General features: G+C 41.4%; 1 protein-coding gene across 1 annotated transcript in view; it reads left to right on the forward strand.

Moving 5' to 3' along the window:
* The first annotated feature begins 249 nt into the window (after positions 1 to 249).
* Positions 250 to 23,559, forward strand: part of LOC116976112 (centromere protein J-like) — a 36,490-nt gene continuing 13,180 nt past the window's right edge. Inside the window, exons 1-9 of the mRNA XM_033025688.1 lie at positions 250 to 394; positions 2,381 to 2,510; positions 4,469 to 4,631; positions 8,114 to 8,329; positions 10,437 to 10,565; positions 13,676 to 13,828; positions 14,477 to 14,588; positions 15,744 to 15,853; positions 22,538 to 22,681. Of these exons, the coding sequence (XP_032881579.1) occupies positions 256 to 394; positions 2,381 to 2,510; positions 4,469 to 4,631; positions 8,114 to 8,329; positions 10,437 to 10,565; positions 13,676 to 13,828; positions 14,477 to 14,588; positions 15,744 to 15,853; positions 22,538 to 22,681 (1,296 nt within the window). The 5' untranslated portion in view covers positions 250 to 255. The remainder of the gene's footprint in view (positions 395 to 2,380; positions 2,511 to 4,468; positions 4,632 to 8,113; positions 8,330 to 10,436; positions 10,566 to 13,675; positions 13,829 to 14,476; positions 14,589 to 15,743; positions 15,854 to 22,537; positions 22,682 to 23,559) is intronic.

Genomic DNA, 23,559 nt, shown 5'->3' on the forward strand with positions numbered 1-23,559 from the left:
ATGGGCGTGACATTTCAAATGTCACAACATTTCACACGTTGTAAGCCTGCACCCGGAATGTCTCTCGTGAAATGCAATGTGGTGAGCAGCACTAGTAGCAGTGAAAGTGAATGTTCAGAACTCAGATCTCCTTTACCAAGAAGATATCCTTCCCAATACAATAGGTCGACGAGGAATAAAAACAAATCCATGAGAAGGAAGTCAAACTTTGTAAAGAGAAATGGTAGTAGTTTTGTGAAAAATCAGATTTGTGGTATGATGGAATCTGAACTGGTGCAAGATTCTGCTCCTCTCACTGCACAGGAATTATCTCCAACACTTAATTGTAAACCAAACATATCAAGAACCTCAGATCTCTCCCAGCAGGTGAAAACAAACAGTGCAAATGTTCAAGGTATGTGTACGTGCAATTAAATCATTCAAGGTGCAGCTGGTAGAGCTGCTGCCTCACGGTGCCAGAGACCTGGGCTCATTCCTGACTTCGGATGCTGTCTGTGTGGAGTTTGCATGTTCTCCCTGTGACCACGTGGATTACATAGAACGGCACAGCACAAGAACGGGCTTTGGACCCACAATGTTTGCGCAGAGCATGATGCCAAGTTAAACTGATCTCACCTGCTTGCACACGATCCATATCCCTCTATTCCCTGAACTTCCATCAACCTACAAGCCTCTGAAACGGCACTATTCTGTCTTCCCTCCGGATGCTCCAGTTTCCTCCAACATCCCAAAGACGTGCATGTTTGAAGGTTAATTGACCTGTGTAAATTGTCTCTGGTGTGTAGGGAGATGATGAGAAAGTGGGATAACATAGAACCCGTGTGAACGGTTGATCGATGGTCGGCGTGGACTTGGTGGGGCAAAAGGCGTGTTTCCATGTTGTCTCTCTAAACAAAAGTTGTCTTAATATACAAAAATATTAAGTGATTTGAATTTGTATCCAAATACTAAAGAACCGCAAGTCTCAGATTTTTTATTTTAGTAAGATGAAAAGTTATTTTGCAGTCTTAAAGTGTATTGCATCTATGCCAGCTTCAACAAGAAATTCCATCAGTCCCATTTGGCCCCTTCCTACTTCCCTACGACATACTCTAACATGCCCATCCACTACCAGCTTGGACATATTGGCCCAAAGGGTAGGTTTCCATGCTGTGAGAATTTATAATTTCACTTTGAATCATTTGCATATTATCTACACTAAAGGGTAACTTACAATTCTCATATATAAAGTGGATGTGGAGAGGATGTTTCCAGTAGTGGGCGAGTCTAGGACAATAGGGCACAGCCTCAGAATGAAAGGACGTACCTTTAGAAAGGAGATGAGGTTAAATATCTTCAATCAGAGTATGGTGATTCTGTGGAATTCATTGGCACCAATGGCTGTGAAGGCCAAATCATAGGGTATTTTTAAAGTGGAGATTGATAGGTTCTTGATCAGTGATGACATTAAAAGTTACAGGGAGAAAGCAGGAAAATAGGGTTGAGAGGAAAAAATACTGTAGATCAGCCATGATCTAATGGCGGAGGATACTCGAAGGGCCAAATGGCCTAATTCTGTTCCAATATCTTATGAGCTTATGGTCCATCACATCTTTCATGTTCATTTTCATATGAAGAAAGACTGGATAGACTCGGTTTGTACTCGCTAGAATTTAGAAGATTGAGGGCGGATCTTATAGAAACTTACAAAATTCTTAAGGGGTTGGACAGGCTAGATGCAGGAAGATTGTTCCCGATGTTGGGGAAGTCCAGAACAAGGGGTCACAGTTTAAGGATAAGGGGGAAATCTTTTAGGACCGAGATGAGGAAAGCTTTTTTCACACAGAGAGTGGTGAATCTCTGGAATTCTCTGCCACAGAAGGTAGTTGAGGCCAGTTCATTGGCTATATTTAAGAGGGAGTTAGATGTGGCCCTTGTGGCTAAAGGGATCAGGGGGTATGGAGAGAAGGCAGGTACAGGATACTGAGTTGGATGATCAGCCATGATCTTATTGAATGGCGGTGCAGGCTCGAAGGGCCGAATGGCCTACTCTTGCACCTATTTTCTATGTTTCTATGTTTCTATCTTTGGGATGTGAGAGGAAACTTGAACACCCAGCAGTTAAAATTCTTACACCAGCACCTACTCCCTGCAATGCCTTCTATTTCTGATTAACTGTGTCCATCCTTATAATGAAAACATATTACGCTATAACTCTTTATTCGCCCACAGTGGAGGTTTGCCAAAGGTTTATATCAAATACAAATATATTGTTTTGTTTTTATATCTTATGATGAATATTCTTCAAATAAAAATGAGAAACAGGAACCAATAAATCATTTGTGCTTCACCAAAAGTATGTTGGTTTTAAACTATTTTTATATTGTTTTAAATCTTACAGAAGATGCGCAGTCAAGACAACTCCAAGACAAACTTCTACAACTCGAAACGGATATTGATCGATTTAAAGCAGAAAATACAACCTTAGCCAAACTAAAGGAGAAACAAGCGATAGCCATGGAAAATCTCAGGTGAATTTGATTCATGTATTGTTCAGAAGCACCTCTGTTGATAAGTCTGAGTATATAGGAATAAATATTTTATTTCACTATGCACTGATTGAAGTGAAATAATCAATGGCCAAACATTGCTTTTCAAACAACTCCTCACCCTCACCAGGAGATAGTTGATAACATCCACATGGTGTTACAAAGGACCAGTCCTTTAAATGTAGCCATCTTTGTAGATTTTTCCCCCAATATTGTGCCAGCTATAGAAACATAGAAACATAGAAATTAGGTGCAGGAGTAGGCCATTCGGCCCTTCGAGCCTGCACCGCCATTCAATATGATCATGGCTGATCATCCAACTCAGTATCCCGTACCTGCCTTCTCTCCATACCCTCTGATCCCCTTAGCCACAAGGGCCACATCTAACTCCCTCTTAAATATAGCCAATGAACTGGCCTCGACTACCCTCTGAGGCAGGGAGTTCCAGAGATTCACCACTCTCTGTGTGAAAAAAGTTCTTCTCATCTCGGTTTTAAAGGATTTCCCCCTTATCCTTAAGCTGTGACCCCTTGTCCTGGACTTCCCCAACATCGGGAGCAATCTTCCTGCATCTAGCCTGTCCAACCCCTTAAGAATTTTGTAAGTTTCTATAAGATCCCCTCTCAATCTCCTAAATTCTAGAGAGTATAAACCAAGTCTATCCAGTCTTTCTTCATAAGACAGTCCTGACATCCCAGGAATCAGTCTGGTGAACCTTCTCTGCACTCCCTCTATGGCAATAATGTCCTTCCTCAGATTTGGAGACCAAAACTGTACGCAATACTCCAGGTGTGGTCTCACCAAGACCCTGTACAACTGCAGTAGAACCTCCCTGCTCCTATACTCAAATCCTTTTGCTATGAAAGCTAACATACCATTCGCTTTCTTTACTGCCTGCTGCACCTGCCCCATTAAAATTTACATGAGGATTTTGATTTGATGAAAGACAGTGAGTCCAGTTGTGTAGTGTTTCTCCGTGTTAGGTCAGCCTAGACTTTATGTCCCTGGTGTGAAAAGGCTCAGAATATGCCACACCATGCAGGAAAGTGTGCAGTGTCAATGATGGAATTGGCTTGACTTTGACACTGATGCTGACCAAAATAAGCTGATCTGGATCCCCTTTGGTTTCATCCTCTCCTGTGAGCCTGGACATGATGAATGGTAGATCTCTGAGGAGTGATGTGGATCAGTAGGATCTGGGAATGCAGATACATAGTTCTTTGAAAGTGGTGTCAGGTGGATAGGGTGGTCAAGAAAGCTTTTGGCACATTGCCCTTCATCAGTCAGAGTATTGAGTATAGAAGTTGGGAGGTCATGCTACAGTTATATAAGATGTTGGTGAGGCCACATTTAAGTATTGTGTTCAGTTTTGGCCACTATGTTATAGGAAATATATTGTCAAGCTTGAAAGAGTTCAGAGAAGATTTACCAAGATAATGCCAGGACTCGAGGGACTGAGTAATATGGAGAGGTTGAGCAGGTAGGGCTTTGTTCCTTGGAACACAGGAAGATGAAAGGTGATCTTATAGAGGTGTACATAATCATTTGAGGAATAGATCAGGTAAACGTGGAGAGTCTCTTGCCCAGAGTAGGGGAATTGAGAACCAGAGGACATAGGTTTAAGGTGAGGGGGGGGTAAGATTTAATGGAACCTGAGGGGTAACTTTTTCACACAAAGAGTGGTGAGTGTACGGAACAAGTTACGGAGGTTGTTGAGAGGTACTGTTGCATTTAATAAAAATGGAGACAGGTACATGGATAAGGTAGGTTTAGAGGGTTATGGTCCAAAAGCAGACAGATGGGACTAGTGTAGATGGAACATGTTGGTCGGCATTAGCGAGTTGGACTGAAGGGCCTGTTCCGAAGTTGTATGACTCTATGACCCAACAACTCTCCCTGTGACGGTTTTGTAACCAAAGTATGTGAATTGTTCTTTCTAGAAAACGAATGGATCAGTTTGAACATGAGAAGACTGAAAAGATCGTTCGACTAGAAGTGTACAAGAAGGAGGAACTGAAGAAGTTAAATGAAGAAAGAATGGTGTCTGAAAAAAACTCACAAACCAATGGTGCTTCTGATAAGAGAGACCATGAAGAAATGGAGGTGAGTTTACTTGAGTGAATGTTTGGGAAGAGTCAAGATGCCACAAGGTGCGGATTACACAAAACTGGGTGGCAGTGTGAGCTGCGAGGAGGATGCTGTGAGGTTACAAGGTGACTTGGATAGGTTGGGTGAGTGGGCAGATGCATGGCAGGTGCAGTATAATGTGGATAAATGTGAGGTTATACACTTTGGTAGCAAGAACAGGAAGGCAGATTATTATCTGAATGGTGTCAGATTAGGAAATGGGGAGGTGCAACGAGACCTGGATGTCAGTCACTGAAAGTAAGCATGCAGGTACTGCAGGCAGTGAAGAAAGCTAATGGCATGTTGGCCTTCATTTCGAGAGGATTTGAGTTTAGGAGCAAGGAGGTCCTACAGCAGTTGTACTGGGCTCTGATGCGACCGCACCTGGAGTATTGTGTGCAATTTTGGTCTCCTAATTTGAGGAAGGACATTATTGCTATTGAGGGAGTGCAGCGTAGGTTCACCAGCATAATTCCCGGGATGGCGAGACAGACATGTGATGAAAGAATGGCTTGACTGGGCTTGTATTCACTGGAATTTAGGAGGATGCGAGGAGATCTTATAGAAACATATAACGTTCTTAAAGAATTGGACAGGCTAGATGCATGAAAAATGTTCCCGATGTTGGGGGAGTCCAGAACCAGGGGTCACAGTTTAAGAATAAAGGGTATGCCATTTAGGACTGAGATGAGGAAAAACTTTTTCACCCAGAGAGTTGTGAATCTGTGGAATTCTCTGCCACAGAAGGCAGTGGAGGCCAATTCACTGGATGTTTTCAAGAGGGAGTGAGATTTAGCTCTTAGGGCTAAAGGAATCATGAATATGGGGAAAAAGCAGGAACGGGTTACTGATTTTAGATGATCAGCCATGATCATATTGAATGGCGGTGCTGGCTCGAAGGGCCGAATGGACTACTGCACCTATTTTTCTATGTTTCTAAGAATTAAGAGCATGGCACACAATAAGAGAAAGATGGTGGGGGAAGGCAGAGAAGCCTACAAAGGCAAATGTTATCCAGCAGGGACAGGAAGGGATGGACGCAGCGGAAAGGGAAACAGGATAGACAACAATCCGAGGGAGAGAATGAACACATTGCTGGAAAAAGCTTTGCTGGTTGTGAATGGAGGTAAGGGCAAGAACCATAGATGTGTACCTTGAGAAGATGTCAACCTCCTGTCTGTGTTGTCTATATGTGGCCCACCGGGTTTCCTTGACACCATGGGCATTCCTCTTACAGGTGATGTGATCCATCATCCTCTCCAGCTCCATCTCATTATATTTGGGGAGAAAGGTTCCAACCCTCTGGTGCAGCCATCTGCAAGTATACAGCATTGACCAGTAGCCGGAAAGACAAGACACTGTAGAAACAAGGAACTGCAAATGCTGGCAAACACAAAAGGACATAAAGTGCTGGAGAACATGGAGAGGGGACATTTTGGGTTGGAGCCTAAGGGTCTGAAGATGGGTAACGACCCGAAACATCACCTATCCATGTTCTCCAGAGATGCTGCCTGAACTGCTGAGTTACTCCAGCACTGTGTCCTTTTAGCTGGAAAGACATTGCTACTGTTATATGTGTGTGCCTGCGTTATGTTTCAGCTGGGTGACCAAATGCTGGCAACTGTGAGAAATTGAATCAGACCTTTTCAATAATGTCTGCTGTGTTGAAATAATGTGGTATTAATGGGTAGGTTTTAAATCACATAGTGCAACGTCATATTTTAGAATTATTTAAAGCAGCGTTAGGAAGATGCATTGATGTTTTAATATGCTGAGGAATTTATAACACTAGTTTTCTTTAGATGAGAATCGTCCATTTTTTACTCAGCTTTCCTTTTACAATTTCACAATCTAAAATACTTGGATAGAATAGCTTCACAAACGTACATTTTATGTTATTATTTTGGTGGCCCAGTGGCACAGCTGGTGGAGCCGCTGCCTCACAGCACCAGAGATCCAGGTTCGATCCTGACCTCGGGTACTCTCTGGGTGGAGATTGCACGTTCTCCCTGTGACTGCGGGGGTTCCTGCGGGTGCTCTGTTTTCCTCCCACATCCCGGAGACGTGCGGGTTCGTAGGTTAATTGTCCTCAGTAAATGACCCCCAGTTTGCGAGGAGTGGATGAGATAGTGGGATAACATAGAACAACTGTGAACAGATGATCGATGGTCAGCCTGTATTCGATGTGGAGAAGGGTCCGTTTCCATGCTGCATCTTTCATTTCAATCAATTGACACCTGATTGTACTGGACTTTAGAGATACAGCAAGGATGCTGGCCCTTCTGCTCACCGAGTCCACACCGACAAGTGATCACCCATACACTAACACTATCCTACACACTAGGGACAATTTTACCGAAGCCAAACCTGTATGTCTTCGGAGTGTTGGAGGAAACCGGAGCACCTGGAGAAAACGCACACAGTCACAGGGAGAATGTACAAACTCCACACACAGGCAGTGCCCATAGTCAGATCAAACCCAGGTCTCTTGCGCTATAAGGTAGCAACTCTACTACTGCGTCACTGTGCCACCCCATTGATGCGTGAATACTTCACCGCTTATGGGTGAATAATACACCTCCGCTTATGTGAAGAAGTGAAAATTAGTTCAATGATTCAGCTTTTTTTTGTATTCATACAGAGGATGTACCCACCTCTGAGCATCCAGATCTATTGAACTCAATGATTGCACACAGCAGCGATAAGCTTTGAAAGGGCTTGGTGCCAATGACAACAGACAAATGTCTCTTCCATAAACAATCAGACTTCAGATTGAGCATTATTTGATTTACTTTTGAAAGTAAATAGAATCATGCAGCAAGGAAACAGGCCCTTCAGCCCGACACAATCAATGGTTCAATGGTTCTTTTTTTGTCACATGTACCGAGGTACAGTGAAATTCATTTTTCTATACAGCTCAGTACGTTTCACTATACATAAGCACTTAGATACATCTTAGATAACCATCTCAGATTCAGTGCAAGTGTATAGCAGTAGTACACTTAGACGGTATACAGTCGTCAGTATGGTGCCATTTTCAAGTCCCAGTTTTGTAAGTGCAGGTTTCTTGACCTGACCATGAAGGCCTGCCGGCGTTGCAGGGTCGGCTGGCCAAGCGTAGCCATGGTGTTTTCTCCCACTCGCCATACTGACCAAGATTCCCATCTTAGCTAGTCCCATTTGCCTGGATTTTGCCCATATCCTTCTAACCCTTTCCTATCCATGCAAATGCCCAATTGTCTTTAAAATGTTTTTTAAGTACCTGCCTCAACCTGGCAGATTGTTCCATATACCCACCACCCTCTGAGTAAAAATGTTGCCCATCAGGTGTATTATATTTTTCCCCTTTCGCCTTAAACCTATGTTCTCTGGTTCTTGATTCCCCTACCCTGTGTGAAAGACTCCGTGCTTAACATTTATCATTAACACAATCCATTCCCCCCCTCTGCTTTTATTAGTTCTTGAAAAAGCAACTTGGCCAGCTCCAGGAAGACTTAAAAAAAACCGAATCGAAATGGTCTCTTGCACACAACTGCCTTCACAACAAGATTGATTCATTGACCAAAGAAAACTTTGAACTGCGAGATGAGTTGAAGGTTGTTGAATGTCATCAGCAGGAGTCTGTAAAAAGAAATGAGACCCCCAGCCTAATCAGCAGCAAGTTTAAAACACTGGTAGGAATTTTGTTATATTTAGACCATGTTTAAAAGTTCCAGAACAAACCATTAATTTAAAGTTAGACACAAAGTGCCAGAATAACTCAATGGGTCAGGCAACATCTCTGGAGATAAAAGGTGAATGATATTTCTTTCTACATTATTGTAAAGTGTTTGGTACGATCAAAAAGAAAAACAAAATTCATACTTGTATAATATTCCCCTCAGATGATATAAAGTATAAGACAGATATTAAGATCCCAAAAAAATCAATATAGGCAGTTCCTCAGTTACCAAATGATTCCATTCCTGGGAACAGTCCATTAACACAGCGCCAGAGATCCAGGTTCGATCCTGAGCTCAGGTGCTGAGTGTCCGGAGTATGCATGTTCTCCCTATGACTGCGTGGGTTTCCTCCAGGTGGTCCGGTTTACTCCCACAACCCAAAGACGTGCGGGTTTGTAGGTTAATTGGCCTCTATAAATTGCCCCTAGTGGGTACGGAGTGGCTGGAAAAGTGGGATAACATATATCTAGTGTGAACGGGTGATTGATGGTTGGCATGGATGCAGGGGGCTGAATGGCCTGTTTCCGTGCTGTATCTTTCAATCAATCAATCAAACTGATCCTTCAGTAAGTCAGAAACGAATAAACTTTAATGAGGGTCAATTATCATTTGCTTTAATTGTCTTCCCTTGTCTAATTATGATGGTACAGAATCAGAATGCCCCACATCCAATGGCTAGTTTCGATAGTCTTAGAGTATCAATGGATGTGACCTTGTTTGATGAAGTATATTACAAGTGTCAATAGACGTGATTGCCTTCTCAGTTTTCAAAGCAAACCTCCTAGGTGACCTCCAGCGGTGAACTAGCAGCTGCGTTCTTAGAGACACTGTAATATCCGTTTGATTACTGTATGTGGTTACATGTAAATGGTTTGTTTTGAAATCTTATTATCTTTTTGAGTTAACTTATCCCTATTCTGTAACTCCTAAAGATGTTTGCATTTATATAACTAACTTCCTGTCTTGAAAAATTCTTAAAACATTTATGGGAGAACTTGTGTAAAGACAGATTTCTGTAAATCACATCTTATATAATCCAGGAATCCCCTGTACATTGACAACCAGATAATTTACATTGGGGTGGATGCAAGGAAATGCAAGGCTGGTTTACAAAAAAAGACACAAAATGCTGGAAAAACTAATCTTTTGTTTCACACCTTCTATCTTTCATCTCTGGCCTTTGTCCAACTCCCGTATCAACCTATTACATACCAGTCATTGTCCTGCCCCTCCTCTCTTCTAGCTTTCTACCCCCCCCCCCCCACCAATCAGTCTGAAGAAAAGTCCCTAATGTCACCTATCCATGTTCTCCACAGATGCTGCCTGACTAGCAAAGTTACCCCAGCAGTTTGTGAATTTGTTTTAGGTGTTGGTTGAGGATAAATATTGGCCGGATCCCAAGGAAGGACTTTCAGTCTGATTATATGGAATTGCAGTAAATGACAGCTCAAGAGCAGGCCAATTATACCCACTGAACCACATCTATGTTAATTTTCATATATATGTTTCACCCTATTTCACATTGTACTATTAGTTCAGGTCCACCACTGATTTTCCAGCACCCTTGATTTCGGTGCCTTTTTGGATTATCCGTTTTGCCGGTCCAACAGAGGTCACGGAGTCCAATGGCACCAGAACGGTCCGCCTCAGCTGCCATGGGGCTGAGATACCGGCCCTCAATGTCGGCCTCGGAGGTCGACTATGGGAATGGATCTGCCGGCTCTGGCCAGGCCAAAGTTCCAGAGTACAGGCCTCAGGTAGCAAATTTGACCCGTTGATTGGCCGTGGAAGTCGGCTATGTGAATGGATATGCCGGTTACAGTCAGGTCGGAGTTCCAGGGCCATGACCGCAGGGGGCAAATTCGACCCGCCGATCGATGCAGAAGTCCCAATGAGGTCGAGATTCACCACCTCACCTGGCCGAGGAACCACCTATGAATTTCAAGTGTGCTCTCATTATTTTGTCCAGAGGTGCCGGACCATTAGTTGCCGAAAATCGGTGGTGTGTGTGTTTGTGTGTGTGTATATATTTCAATGTATCACCTCCAATCATGTGCAGGTGGCCGATGCCATTATTAGAGGTACGTCACAAACAACTCAACAGAGCCATGGAAGCTGTAGTACAACTCCAACTGGAAGGAGAATGCCTCTTGAAAGAAGTCAGACCCCAGTGAATACTGAACTGAAGGTATTATTTTCATTTCTTTCTGGCTTCATTAATTCTTAGTTTAGTTTAGTTTTGTTTTGAGATACAGTATGGAATCGGCACCTCAGCCCACTGAGTCCACGCCGAACAGTGATCACCCCTACACTCGTTCTATCCTACACACTAGCGACAATTTACAGAGGGCCAATTAACCCTACAAACCTGTACGTCTTTGCAATATGGGAGGAAATCTGAGCAACTGGAGAAAATCCACGCGGGCACAGGGGTTACATGCAATCTCCATATAGACAGCATCCCTAGTCAGGGTTAAACCCAGAGCTCTGGTGCTTTGTGGCAGCAACTCTACTGCTGCGTCACTGTGTCGCCCGCACCTTACTTGGATATTACTTTGTGGGGAATTCAAAACAATATATTACTTCAGTTTATACTGTAACAATTCTGTAGTAAATGGTGGTATGTTACAGTTAAGAGTGCTTAACTTGCAGCAGCATAACAGATCTGTAAACACAGTACTCATAGATGACGCTATAAACAAGCTGCTGTTTTCAACACAGCCAGCTGCTGCATCAATGATTTTAAAGAGATCTCAACAAGAAAGTGAAACTTGTCTTGGGGTGAATCACAAAAGGGAGTGCCCAGTTCAATTTTCCAATGGAAGAGCCTAAAGGGCCTGTACCACTGTACGAGGTAATTCAAGAGTTCTCCCAAGTTCTCCCCTGATTCGAGCTTGTGTAATGTACGTAGCGGATACGTAGGGGCTCGTACGCATAAAAAGTAACAATTTTTTTCATCACGAGTATTTTTTTACTCGTGGACATTTTTCACAGTTGAAAAAACGTCACGAGTTTATCGGATTTCCCGAGTACCTACCGTCACTCGTACGAGCCGCTATGTGACATCCACGAGCTCCTACGTACATTACACGAGCTCGAATCTGGGGAGAACTCGGGAGAACTCTTGAATTACCTCGTACAGTGGGACAGGCCCTTAACAAGAAATAAGCATAAATATTTAAAATCAGACAAAAACTTTTTTTATGTTCAAAATGTATTGTACAAACCCACAAATTGATCCAATTTCCAGGCAACTGTTTTGTCTGCACTTGTTCATAAGTTATAGGAGCAGAATTAGGCCATTCGGCCCATAAAGTCTTACCCTCTCAACTCCATTCTCCTGCCCTCCCCACAACCCCTTATATCCATACTAATCAAGAATCTAACAATCCTGACCTTAAAAATATCCATTGGCGGCCTCCACAGCTGTCAGTGGCATTGTTCCCATCCATATGAGCTAATCTACTCGAGAAAAACCAAACACAACAAATATTTTATTTTTATACATATTTTAGGAACAACAGGTAATCGGGGGTCAAAAGCCTGAGAAACGTGCAATTTTGCCTCATGAAAACATCTCTTTGATGTACAAGCATTATGCTAGCGTCATGGCTCATTTTTTCCCCTGCTGAATTTTACCTGTTGCTTTCATCATAAAATTCTTTTTTAAATTTTTTTTAAAATTTATTTATTTATTTATTTATTAGAAGTAGACATATTATAAAATGTAGTTACATATTATAGTAAAAAAACTTTTCATATACATCAGTCATACATTATTAAAATTTTCCATTATCAATTACTTCTGCTTCTAGTGTTTTTATTTTTTATAGAAAGAGGGAAAAAGAAAGGGTAGAAAGTTACAAATAAAAAAGAAAGCAAAAAAAAAAAAAGAACACAACAGAAAAACAAGGGAGGTGGAATGGGTTACTTGTAATACATCAATGGAGATAGGTTCGTAGGTTATAAAGTATAGCTTTTCATCTATTCCTGAGTTCAAGTTTCAGCTGGGTCCTCATGCTGTGCCAATCTATCCCTTCAGATAGTTAATGAATGGAGCCCAAATTTTATGGAAAAGATCTTGTTTGTCCATTAAGACAAGTCTAATTCTTTCTAAGTATAGGGTCTCCGACATTTCCGTAATCCACATTTTAATTGTGGGGGTTGTAGGGCCTTTCCAAAATTTTAATATTAATTTTTTTCCGGTTATTATATACTGTAATTGAGGAAATTTCTTTGGTTTGTTGTGAGTGTTAAGCTTTGTTCTGATATTCCAAGTATTATTAATTTTGTGTCTGGGTCCAGTTTTGTATTAATGACTTCTGAAGTTATTTCAAAAATATCAGTCCAGAAATGTTTAAGTTTTATACAGTTTGCAAACGTATGTGTTAAATTAGCCTCTAAATGTAGACATTTATCACAAATAGGAGAGATTTGTGGGAAGATTCTATTTAGTTTTATTTTAGAGAAGTGTAGTCTATGTAAGACCTTGAATTGTATTAAAGTGTGTCTGGCATTTAATGAACATTGATGTATTTGTTGTAAACTTTCGTCCCACATATCTTTCGTGATAGGATGACCTATTTCATTTTCCCATTTGTATCTATATGGTTCGGTCGGTGGTACCTCGTTATTTAGTAGGGTGTTATAAATATAAGCTATTAGTTTTTCAGTATTAGGATGCTTGTTCAGACATTCATCAAGAATTTCTGATTCCCTATTCCTGTAGACTTGTGTATTAGATTTAACATAATCTCTAATTTGTAGATATCTGAAGAAATTATTTGAGTGCAGTCCATAATTCTGTTGTAACTCTTGAAATGAAAGAAAAGTACCTTTCCCATAAAGATGTCCTATATTTTTGATTCCATAATTTTTCCATTGTGTGAAACCTTTGTCCATAAAGGATGATTTGAATAAAGGATTATTTACAATGGGAAGGCAGAGTGGTATATTATTCAATTTTAAATCTTTTTTTATTTGTTTCCAAATTCGTATTCCACTATGTATTATGGGGTTTTCTTTATAGGTTTTTTTGTGCAGTTTTGTGGGGGCAAATATGATCGGTCCAATTTCAAAAGGTAGACAGTCTTCCTTTTCCATCATTAGCCAATCTGGTTGTTGATCCATTTCTTCCAGCCAGAAATTCATGTTTTTAATAAAATTCTAAACTCTGAATATTGGCTTTTAACAAAGATGGTCCTCCAAATTGTGTGAAATGACTCATAAAAATAATTTAGGTTAAGTAAAACTTTCATCTATTGACAAGAAACTGAACATAATTTGCATGTATCACAGCTTTCAGAAGAAATGTTGAGGATGGCTGAAGTGCAAAAAAGGCAAATGCAAGAAATCCAGGAGAGGCCTCCCAGCCATTTAAGAAGCAGAAGTGCCACACCGACTGGACGGAAGACACCCTTTCAGGATAGATCAACAACTGACCCGAAGCAGGTCAGTACCATCAGAACCACCCAATGTTTGGTTTAGTTTAGTTTACAGCAGGGAAATAGGCCCTTCAGCCCACCAAGTCTGTGCCGACCAATTATCACCCTGGTTCTATCATACACACTAGGGGCAATTTACAGAAGCCAATTAACCTGCAAACCTGCACATCTTTGGTATGTGGGAGGTAACAGGAGCACCTGGAGAAAACGCATGCGGTCATAGGGAGAACGTACAAACTCTGTACAGACAGCACCCATAGTCAGGACCAAACCCGGGTCTCTGACGCTATAAAGCAGCAACTCTACCGTTGCGACAACATTTAAGACATTTGGACTAGTACATGGATAGAACAGATTTAGAGGGATATGGGCCAAACACAGGCAGGTGGGAACTAGCATAGATGGGCATTTTGGTCAACATGGTCAAGTTGGGCCAAAGGGCCTACTTCCATGCTGTATGGCTTGATTCTAATTGATTTCTTGCTTGCTCTCTTAACTGGGGGACAATTTGGTGTGGCAGAATGGAAACAAATATTAAGACCATATTAAGAAATATAAGAAATATTAAGAGGAAATTGGAGATACCTCGAATGTAGAATGTCTTTATAGCATGACACGCTTGCACTTTAAATCATGTTAGACTGATCTCTTTCAGAGTTTTCAACGGCCCACATCAAATCATCAAAGAGGACTTGAGGGGAAGTTACACACATCAAGCTTAAATCAAAATGTGTTCCAAAGAGCAAACTCTGCTCGATGTGCAAAGGGTAAGATTTCTTCAAATTCTAATTTTAATTTAATTTTAGTTTGGCTTTAAGGGAGTCCTATGAGTATCTGGTGGGAAAACCAAGGGTGTGGATTAAACGCTTTCATTGAAAGTTTGAGCAGATTGGGTTGGCCATCTCATATACTCACATCCATCTTCCTCACACCAAACATAGGAACAGTGTAGCCATGGTGTGTAACACTGTTCATTTATTGTTGGTACACACTGCAGCCACAATCTGCCGCGATGGAGGAAATTAGAGATAAGGGTGGTGGACGGGATAACCGATCAAACATGCTGCTCTGTCCTGGATGGTTTCAACCTTCTTGAGTGTTGTTCAAACTATACAAATGGAGAGAATTCCATCATGTTACTGCCCTGGGCTTTGTAGATAGTGGAAAGGCTTTTGGATGCAAGGAGATTAGTCTTTTGCCACTGGATATCTAGAATCTGACCTGGCCAAGATCCTGGTGTTTGCAGGTAAAGAGAACTAGAGCACAGTAGCGCAGTGGTTGAGTTACTACCTGACAGCGCCAGTGACCTGGGATCGATCCTGACCAGGGGTGTTGCTGTATGGTGTTTGTACGCTCTCCCTATGACTCTGTAGATTTTCTCCGGTGCTGCCACATTCCAAAGATGTACAGGTTTGTAGGTTATTTGGCATCTATAAAATTGTAAATTGTCCATAGTGTGTAGGATAGTGCTAGTGTACGGTGATCGCTGGTTGGACTTGTCGGGCCGAAGATGCTGTTTCCACACTGTATCTCTAAACTAAACTAAATTAAACTAAACTAAACCTGCTCAAATTGACTTTAGCATCCCTGAATATGCTACATTGATCTATTGGTGATATTACTTCCATCCATGACTTTAAGAACATTTTCCCAGTGGACTTACATTAGATTGTTACTCCAAGTCAAGCATATTGGAAAGAGCACATTACCTGTCGGAGGCCAGGGAATGGAGGAGTTAGCTTTTCACACTCAAAAGTTTGTAAAAACCTTTCTTTGATTGCATACCCCAGTGGGTCAAAAGTTGCAGTTTATTATTAATAGCTTAATTTGTCAACTTCCCTTTGATATAAGAACATTAATTTCCTGATGCATCAATGTGAGTTCACTGATACAGTATTAATGATAGCCTCTCATGTTTTTAGGTGTTCAGTCTTCCAATGCAGGTAGCACGGCGGATAACTCATGCACGCATTCACAAACAGTGGAGCACATCTCGATGGCTGGGTCCCAGGGCTACGTTGCTAAACAACAGGTAATTGAAACTGTACACACAAGGAACAGCATATGTTGGTTTACAAAAAAAGATTACAAAAAAAGGTAATTGAAACAATCTGATCTTTAAAGCTTTACTGTTCATCAATGGGAGTAGGGACATAAAGGTTTGTCGGTTAGATTAGTGCTTCTTAAACTGGTGAATGGTTCATCCAAGGGTGAATGAAATTATTTTGGGGTGAATTAGTTAATTTATGTTTTTTGCTCATGTGACAACAAGAAAATTTAGTCGAGGGAGAATGACATTTTGCATTAAAAGACTCAAGGGTGAATGACATTGAAATAGTTTAAGAAGCACTGGGTTAGGTCATCAGGTCATAAGGTGCACAAGAAATAGTAGAATTAGGCCATTCGGCCCATCATCTACTTTGCCATTCAATCGTGGCTGATGTATTTCTCCTTCCTAACCCCATTCTCCTGCCTTCTCCCCATTACCTCTGACACCTGTACTAATCAAGAATCTATCTATCTCTACCTTAAAAACATCCACTGACAGCCTCCGCAGGCTTCTGTGGCAAAGAATTCCACAGATTAACCACCCTCTGACTAAAGAAATTTCTCCTCATCTCCTTCCTAAATGAATGTCCTTTAATTTTGAGGCTATGACTAGTCCTTGACTCTCCCACTAGTGGAAACATCCTCTCCACATCCACTCTATCCAAGCTTGTTCTCATCATCATCATCGGCGGTCACTCGAAATGAGTATGACTGTCCTCTCATGGAGGACGTCTGTGCGTGACTTTGTTTAACGTGGGGAGACTGGTGCACAGACAGCCACCATACGGTCCTTGACAATTCTGGGTCAGAAACCAGTGGCATGGAGTCCAAGATGACCAGAGACCCTTTTCTGCTGCAGCCTTCATCCACCTTCCCAGCCATTGTGATGCTTCATTAAAGTCAGCCATCATCCTCCGCCTGTTCCACCGTTGAAGTCTTGGTTGGATTGATCTTTGTCAGAGACCTCCCCCTCAACCTTACCGCCATGGGTGACCCTACCAGGTGCATAGCTCCAGACGGCATCGCTCTCAGGATCTCAGGACCACACAAGCTTCTCCACCACGACAAGGTGACAATCCACAGAGAAGTGAGGTCCCCCTTCATTACAGGCCCAGTGCCGACAAACGCTCATAGGTTAACCTACTCATTCCTGGGATCATTCTTGTAAACCTCCTCTGGGCCCTCTCCAGACCCAGCACATCCTTCCTTAGATATGATGCCCAAAATTGCTCACAATATTCCAAATGCAGCCTTACCAATGCCTTAGAGCCTCAACATTACATCTCTGTTTCTGTATACCAGCCCTCTTGAAATAAATGTAAGCATTGAGTTAGTTTTCTTTACTACCGATTCGACTTGCAGATTAACTTTTTGGGAAACCTGCACCAGCACCCCCAAGTCCCTTTACACCTCCGATTTCTGGATTCTCACCCCATTTGGAAAATAGACTATGCCTTTATTCCTACTACCAAAATGCATGACTCCACACTTTGCTACACTATATTCTATCTGCCACTTCTCTGCCTACTCTCCCAACCTGTCCAAGTCCTTCTGCAGAGTCCCTTCTTTCTCTACACTACCTGCCCTTCCACCTAATTTCGTATCATCCGCAAACTTTGCCACAAAGCCTTCAATCCCCTCGTCCAAATCATTAATATACAACGTAAAGAGTAGTGGCCCCAGCACCGACTGTTGCGGAACTCCACTAATCACTGGCAGCCAACCAGAAAAAGCTCCCTTTATTGCCACTCTTTGGCTTCTGCCATCCAGCCAACTTGCTATCCATGCTAGTATCCGCCCTTTGATATCGTGGGCTTTCATCTTCCCAAGCAGCCTAACGTGTGGCACCTTATCAAATGCTTTCTGATTAATTGGCCACTGTAAATGACTTATAGTGTGTAGGGAGTGGACAGAAAAGTGGGATAACGTAGATGGTTGGCATGGAGTCTTTCCAAATTACTATGATCTACAGGAGGGAAAGAATATTTACAGTGGTACATCAAGCGGGTTTTGTTTTGGGTAATGTCGAGATTCATGAGAGAATCTTTTCTCCCCTTATTGTCTTTTTAGTTACTTTCTGTTGTTTTTTTTTTAAAAGCTCCCCATTCGTCCTGCTTCCCACTAATCTTTGCAATGTTACATGCTTTCTCTTTTAATTTTATGTTGTCTTTTACTTCTCTTGTCAGCCGTGGTTGCTTCATTCTCCCATTAGAATCTTCCTTCCTCTTTGGAATGAAAAGATCCTGGATCTTCCGAATTGTTCCCAGAAATTCCTGCCATCACCCTTCCACCGTCATTCCTGCTAGGGTCCATTTCCAATCAACTTTAGCCAGCTCCTCCACATGCTTCTGTAGTCACTCACCTTTGCTCAAAAGAAATACCAACATATCCGATTTCATCTTCTCCCTCTCAAATTGCAGGTTGAATTTTATATTATGGTCACGACCTCCTAGTGGTTCCTTTACCTTGAACTCCCTAATCAAACCCTGATCATTGCACAATATCAAATCCAGAATTGCCTTTTCCCTGGTAGGCTCAATCTGATTTTCCCAGTCTACTTGCACATTGAAATCCCCTATGACCACTGTAACATTGCCTTTCTTACATGCCGATTATATCTCGTGATGTAACTTGCACCCTACTTCCTGGCCACTGTTTGGATGCCTGTAAATATCTCCCACCCGGGTATTTTTACTCTTGCAGTTTCTCACCTCTACACACAAAGATTCTACATTTTCTGATCCTATGTTAACCCTTGCTTACGACTGAATTTCAATCCTTGCCAAAAGATCTACCCCACCCTTCCTGCCCACATGTCTGTCTTTTCGATAGCACGTGCGACTGTGGATATACAGCTCTCAGCTCAGATCCTTTCTGAGCCATGTCTCCATAATGCCCACAACCTACCAATTTCTAGCTGTGCTATAAATTCATCCACTTTGTTCCGTATACTACATCCATTCAAATATAACACCTTTAATTTGGCATTCACCACCCCTCTTCTCACATCCGTCCAAACTTTATCTGGCCTTACTCTCCTATCCCTTCGTAAAACTTTCTGTCTTATTACTTCTGGAGACTTCCGTAAGCTCTCCAGTACTCTCCTTCCCTTTAACGTCATCCATACATTGTCAATTCTTATATCCACTCTTATATCTTCAGTGCCAGTCCTATCCAATTGAGCTTCTGGGCAATGGTGACATCCCCACCTGCTCCCCACTCCCTCATGTTGATGGTTGGGGGGTCTCAGCAATGGTAATCCAGTTTAATGTCAAGGGCAGGTAGTTACACTCATTTTTGTTGTAAGTATCCGTAGCCTGGGACTTATGAACCCATGATTATTTCTCATTGCAAATAAATGTAGATTGCTTCATTGGTTCAGGATTTACAACTCCAGCCTCCCAGACTGCCTTGATCCACTGCAATTTGCCTACCGCTGCAACATGTTCACAGCAGATGCCATCTCCCTGCCCCTACCATCATCCCTGCAACATTTTGATCATAAGGACACCTACATCACACTCCCATTTACTGACTCGAGCCTTGCCTTGAACACCCTAACATCAACCAAGTCCATCTCCAAACTCCTGCACCAAGGAGTCAGCAGCCCTCTCTGACAATGTATCCTTGACTTCCTGTACTCATCCACCACAATCAATAAGGACAGAAGACAAACAGCCCCCATGTTAATTCCCAACATCAGTGTCCCACAAGGTTGTCTTCTCAGCCCCTTGGTATACTCCCTGTATTCCAAATTCTGCTCAACTCCATGTACGTTTGCAGATTATACCACTATTTCATGTGAGCTTAAGTTTTCAGTTGTGTGCTGCACCTACCCCATATTAGCTCAATTTTCTGAACCACAGAAGAAGAGAATTGATTTTGAATTCAAATGTCCAAAACCATAGAAAATTACATAGAAAATTATGTTTATAACCCACCCTATTTTATTTATATGTGTTGGGTTGTACACTGAACACTAGACGTTTACATTAAAACTTTTAATAACCCATACAGCAGCATTTAATCTGAAGTTGGGTGCCAAATATCAAACTTCAGAGGGCATAGCTTTTTATAGGAGGTGTACGAGGAAAGTTTTTTCTATAGAGGATGGTGAGTGCCTGGAACGTGCTGCTAGGGGTGTTGGTGAAGGCCGATATGATAGGACCACCAAGGCAAATTATTTGTATGTGAATACTTGGCCAATAAACTTATTCATTCATTCATTCATTCATTCATTCATTCATTCATTCATTCATTCATTCATTCATTCAAGAGACTTTTGGATAAGCATGTGGATATGCAGGAAATGGGGGTATATGGACTGTGCAAGCAGATAAGTGTCAATCTTGGCATCATGTTTGGCACAGATATTGTGGACTGAAGGGTGTCAAAGAAATAGCAGCATAACTTTCTGATTCAAAGTTGAAATCATGTCGTATCTCACCTTGCCACATGTTTTACGATTTTGATGATAATAATGACGATTTTCAGACACAAGGAACTGCAGATGCTGGCCAAAAAAAAAGGCTCAAAGTGCAGGAGTGACTCAGCAGGTCAGGCACCATCTCTAGGGAACATGGATAGGTGACAATTTGGATCAGGACCCTTCTTCAGACTGTGTGGTGGGTGGGGAGAGAAAGCTGGAAGAGAGGAGGGGCAAGGAAAGGACGAAGACTGGCGAGTGATAGGTTTCACATATACTTCTATCATGTCACACCTTTTGTTTTCTCATCTCTGGCCTTTGTCCAACCTGCCTGTCAAACCACCCACAACCCCTGCACCCGTATCCACCTATCACTCGCCAGGCCTTGTCAGTCCCTTCACTCCACCCTGAAGAAGGGTCCCTGACCTTAAACATCAGCTATCCATATTCTCCAGAGATGCTGCTGACCCGCTGAGTTGTCCAACGTGTAGTTCTTTTTTTTTTTTGCAAGAACATTTTCAGAATCAATTGTGTTATTGTTTGTTTGATGTACAATGTTCATGAAACTTTAGTTACTCAGTACATACATTTTCACAGCAGCGTGATGCTTTCATATTGATGTGAAGCACAATGTATGAATAAAATTAACAACTATGACCAAACCTAAAGAATTGCTTTTTTGTAATTGTCTCATTGATCAAGTGAATCACGTATCGTGGAAACAGGCCCTTCTGCGCAACTTGCCCACGCCGACCAACATGTCCCATCTACACTAGTCCCCTCTGCCAATGTTTGACCCATATCCCTCTAAACCTATCCTATCCATGAACCGGTCCAAGTGTTTATTAAACGTTGTGATAGTACCTGACCCAACTACCTCCTCCAGCAGCTTGTTCCATACCCCCACCACCCTCTCAATTAAAAAATAGCCCCTTGGGTTGCTATTGAATCTTTCCCCAAGTGTATAATTTTAGTGGGAATTGTCTTTGATTCATGACTTTGTTTATCTATTTATCTATTTATTTATTTATTTGTCTTCTTTTTTTAAAATCAATCTATTTATTAATTTATTTATTTACCTGTCTATTTATTTATTTATCTATTTATCTAGCTTATTTATGTATCTATTTATTTATCTATTTATCTATCTATTTATTTATTTATTTATTTTATTATTTATTTCGAACAATAAAAGAATAAAAAGCAAATGTGAAACAGCATACAAAAAACAAAACAAAAATATTTATAAAGTGTCATAAACAATATCTATAAATAAATGAAATCATATGTGTCCGAAAAGGAGCAGGAAGAAGCCAAAGCTTATTAGTTCCCACCCCTTATTCAACTGCTTGTAATTATCTTATACAAATTTAGCAGCTATATGTACACCATATGTACACCAGCCACTATATGTACACCAAATTATTTACATTTGAACACTAATCAAATATTTACAAAGCCATACAAAAAAGAAAAAAAAGAAAAAGAAAAGAAAAAAGAAAAGAAAAAAACCCGCATATACTATCTTAGTCATATTTACAACCCATCACTCTATAATCACCCTTCCCAATACAATCAGTATAACAAATATCACAATCACCTATCCTCATCCCAATATCCTTTTAAACAAGTGTTTTTGTACATCTTTTTAAACTGAATTATGCTTGTGCTAAGTTTTATCTCCTGTTCCAGACCATTCCACAAATTCACACCACAGATTGCTATGCACATACTTTTAAGAGTTGTTCTGACATTGAGTTTTTTAAAATTATGTTCCCCTCTCAAATTATACCCACCCTGTCTTTCCATAAACAGTTTTTGTATATTTCTTGGAAGTAAATTATTTCTTGCTTTGTACATGATTTGCGCAGTCTTAAATTTAACCAGATCAGTGAACTTCAGTGTATGCGACTTTAAGAATAATAAATTGGTATGTTCAAGATATCCAACGTTATTGATAATTCTTATTGCTCTTTTTTGTAATGTGCATAACGGCTGTAGGTTGGTTTTGTAGGTGTTACCCCATATCTCCACACAGTAACTCAGATATGGCAATATGAGTGTATTATACAAAGTATGTAATGATTTGTGGTCCAGAATGTGTCTTGATTTTCCCAATATTGCTATAGACTTTGCCAGTTTTGCTTTGACGTGGTTTATATGTGGTTTCCAGCAGATTTTGTAGTCTAAGATCACACCAAGAAATTTATTTTCATATACTCTTTGTTGACACTGATGCAGGAAATAAAGGCCACGGGTGCGACTGAGACACCGTCCAGATTGCAAAATAGACCTCCTTCAGGCTGCAGAAGTCGCAGTGCAACTCCAAGTGGGAGGAAGACACCTTTGGATGGTAGACAAATAGGCTTTGACCTTGAACAGAAGGTTTGTACTTTGATAATTGATGCTGATAACTATCATAGGACTAATCAATAAATTTTGACAAAGTCTGCACCATTTTATTGTGTCGAAAGGAACTGCTGATGCTAGTTTATACTGAAGATAGATTCAAAGTGCTGCGTAACTCAGCGGGTGAGGCAGCATCTCTGGAGAAAAAGGATGGGTGACTTTTCGGGTCGGGACCCTTCTTCAGACATTTTATTATTATTCAGCACGGAGTAGACTTGATGTGCCGAATGGCATAATTCTGCTCCTATAAGTTATGAGCAATTACTTAGAATAATTAGATAGTCTGCAGAAGGCTCTCGACCTGAAACATCACCCATTCCTTCTCTCCAGAGATGCTGCCTGTCCCTTTGAGTTACTCCAGCTTTTAGTGTCTATCTTTGGTTTAAACCAGCATCTGAAGTACCTTGTTTAAGAGAGAACTGCAGATGCTGGTTAAATCAAAGGTAGACACAATGACTTCCATTTTCCAGGCCCCCAATCCCTCATCTTTACTATGGATGTCCAGTCACTCTACACCTCCATCCCCCACCAGGAGGGTCTTAAAGCCCTCCGTTTCTTCCTCGACCGCAGAACCAGCCAATTTCCATCCACCAATACTCTCTCCGCCTAGCAGAGCTGGTCCTTACCCTCAACAACATCTCCTTCGACTCCTCCCACTTCCTCCAGATCCAAGGCATAGCTATGGGCACTCGCATAGACCCTAGATATGCCTGCCTCTTTGTAGGGTACAACGAACAATCCCTGTTCCAGGCCTACACTGCCCATATCCCTGAACTCTACCTCCACTACATTGATGACTGCATTGCTGCTACCTCCTGCACCCATGCAGAACTCACTGACTTCATCAACTTCAT

The sequence above is a fragment of the Amblyraja radiata genome, chromosome 8 (genome assembly GCF_010909765.2).
Source record: "Amblyraja radiata isolate CabotCenter1 chromosome 8, sAmbRad1.1.pri, whole genome shotgun sequence".
NCBI classification, from domain to species: domain Eukaryota; kingdom Metazoa; phylum Chordata; class Chondrichthyes; order Rajiformes; family Rajidae; genus Amblyraja; species Amblyraja radiata.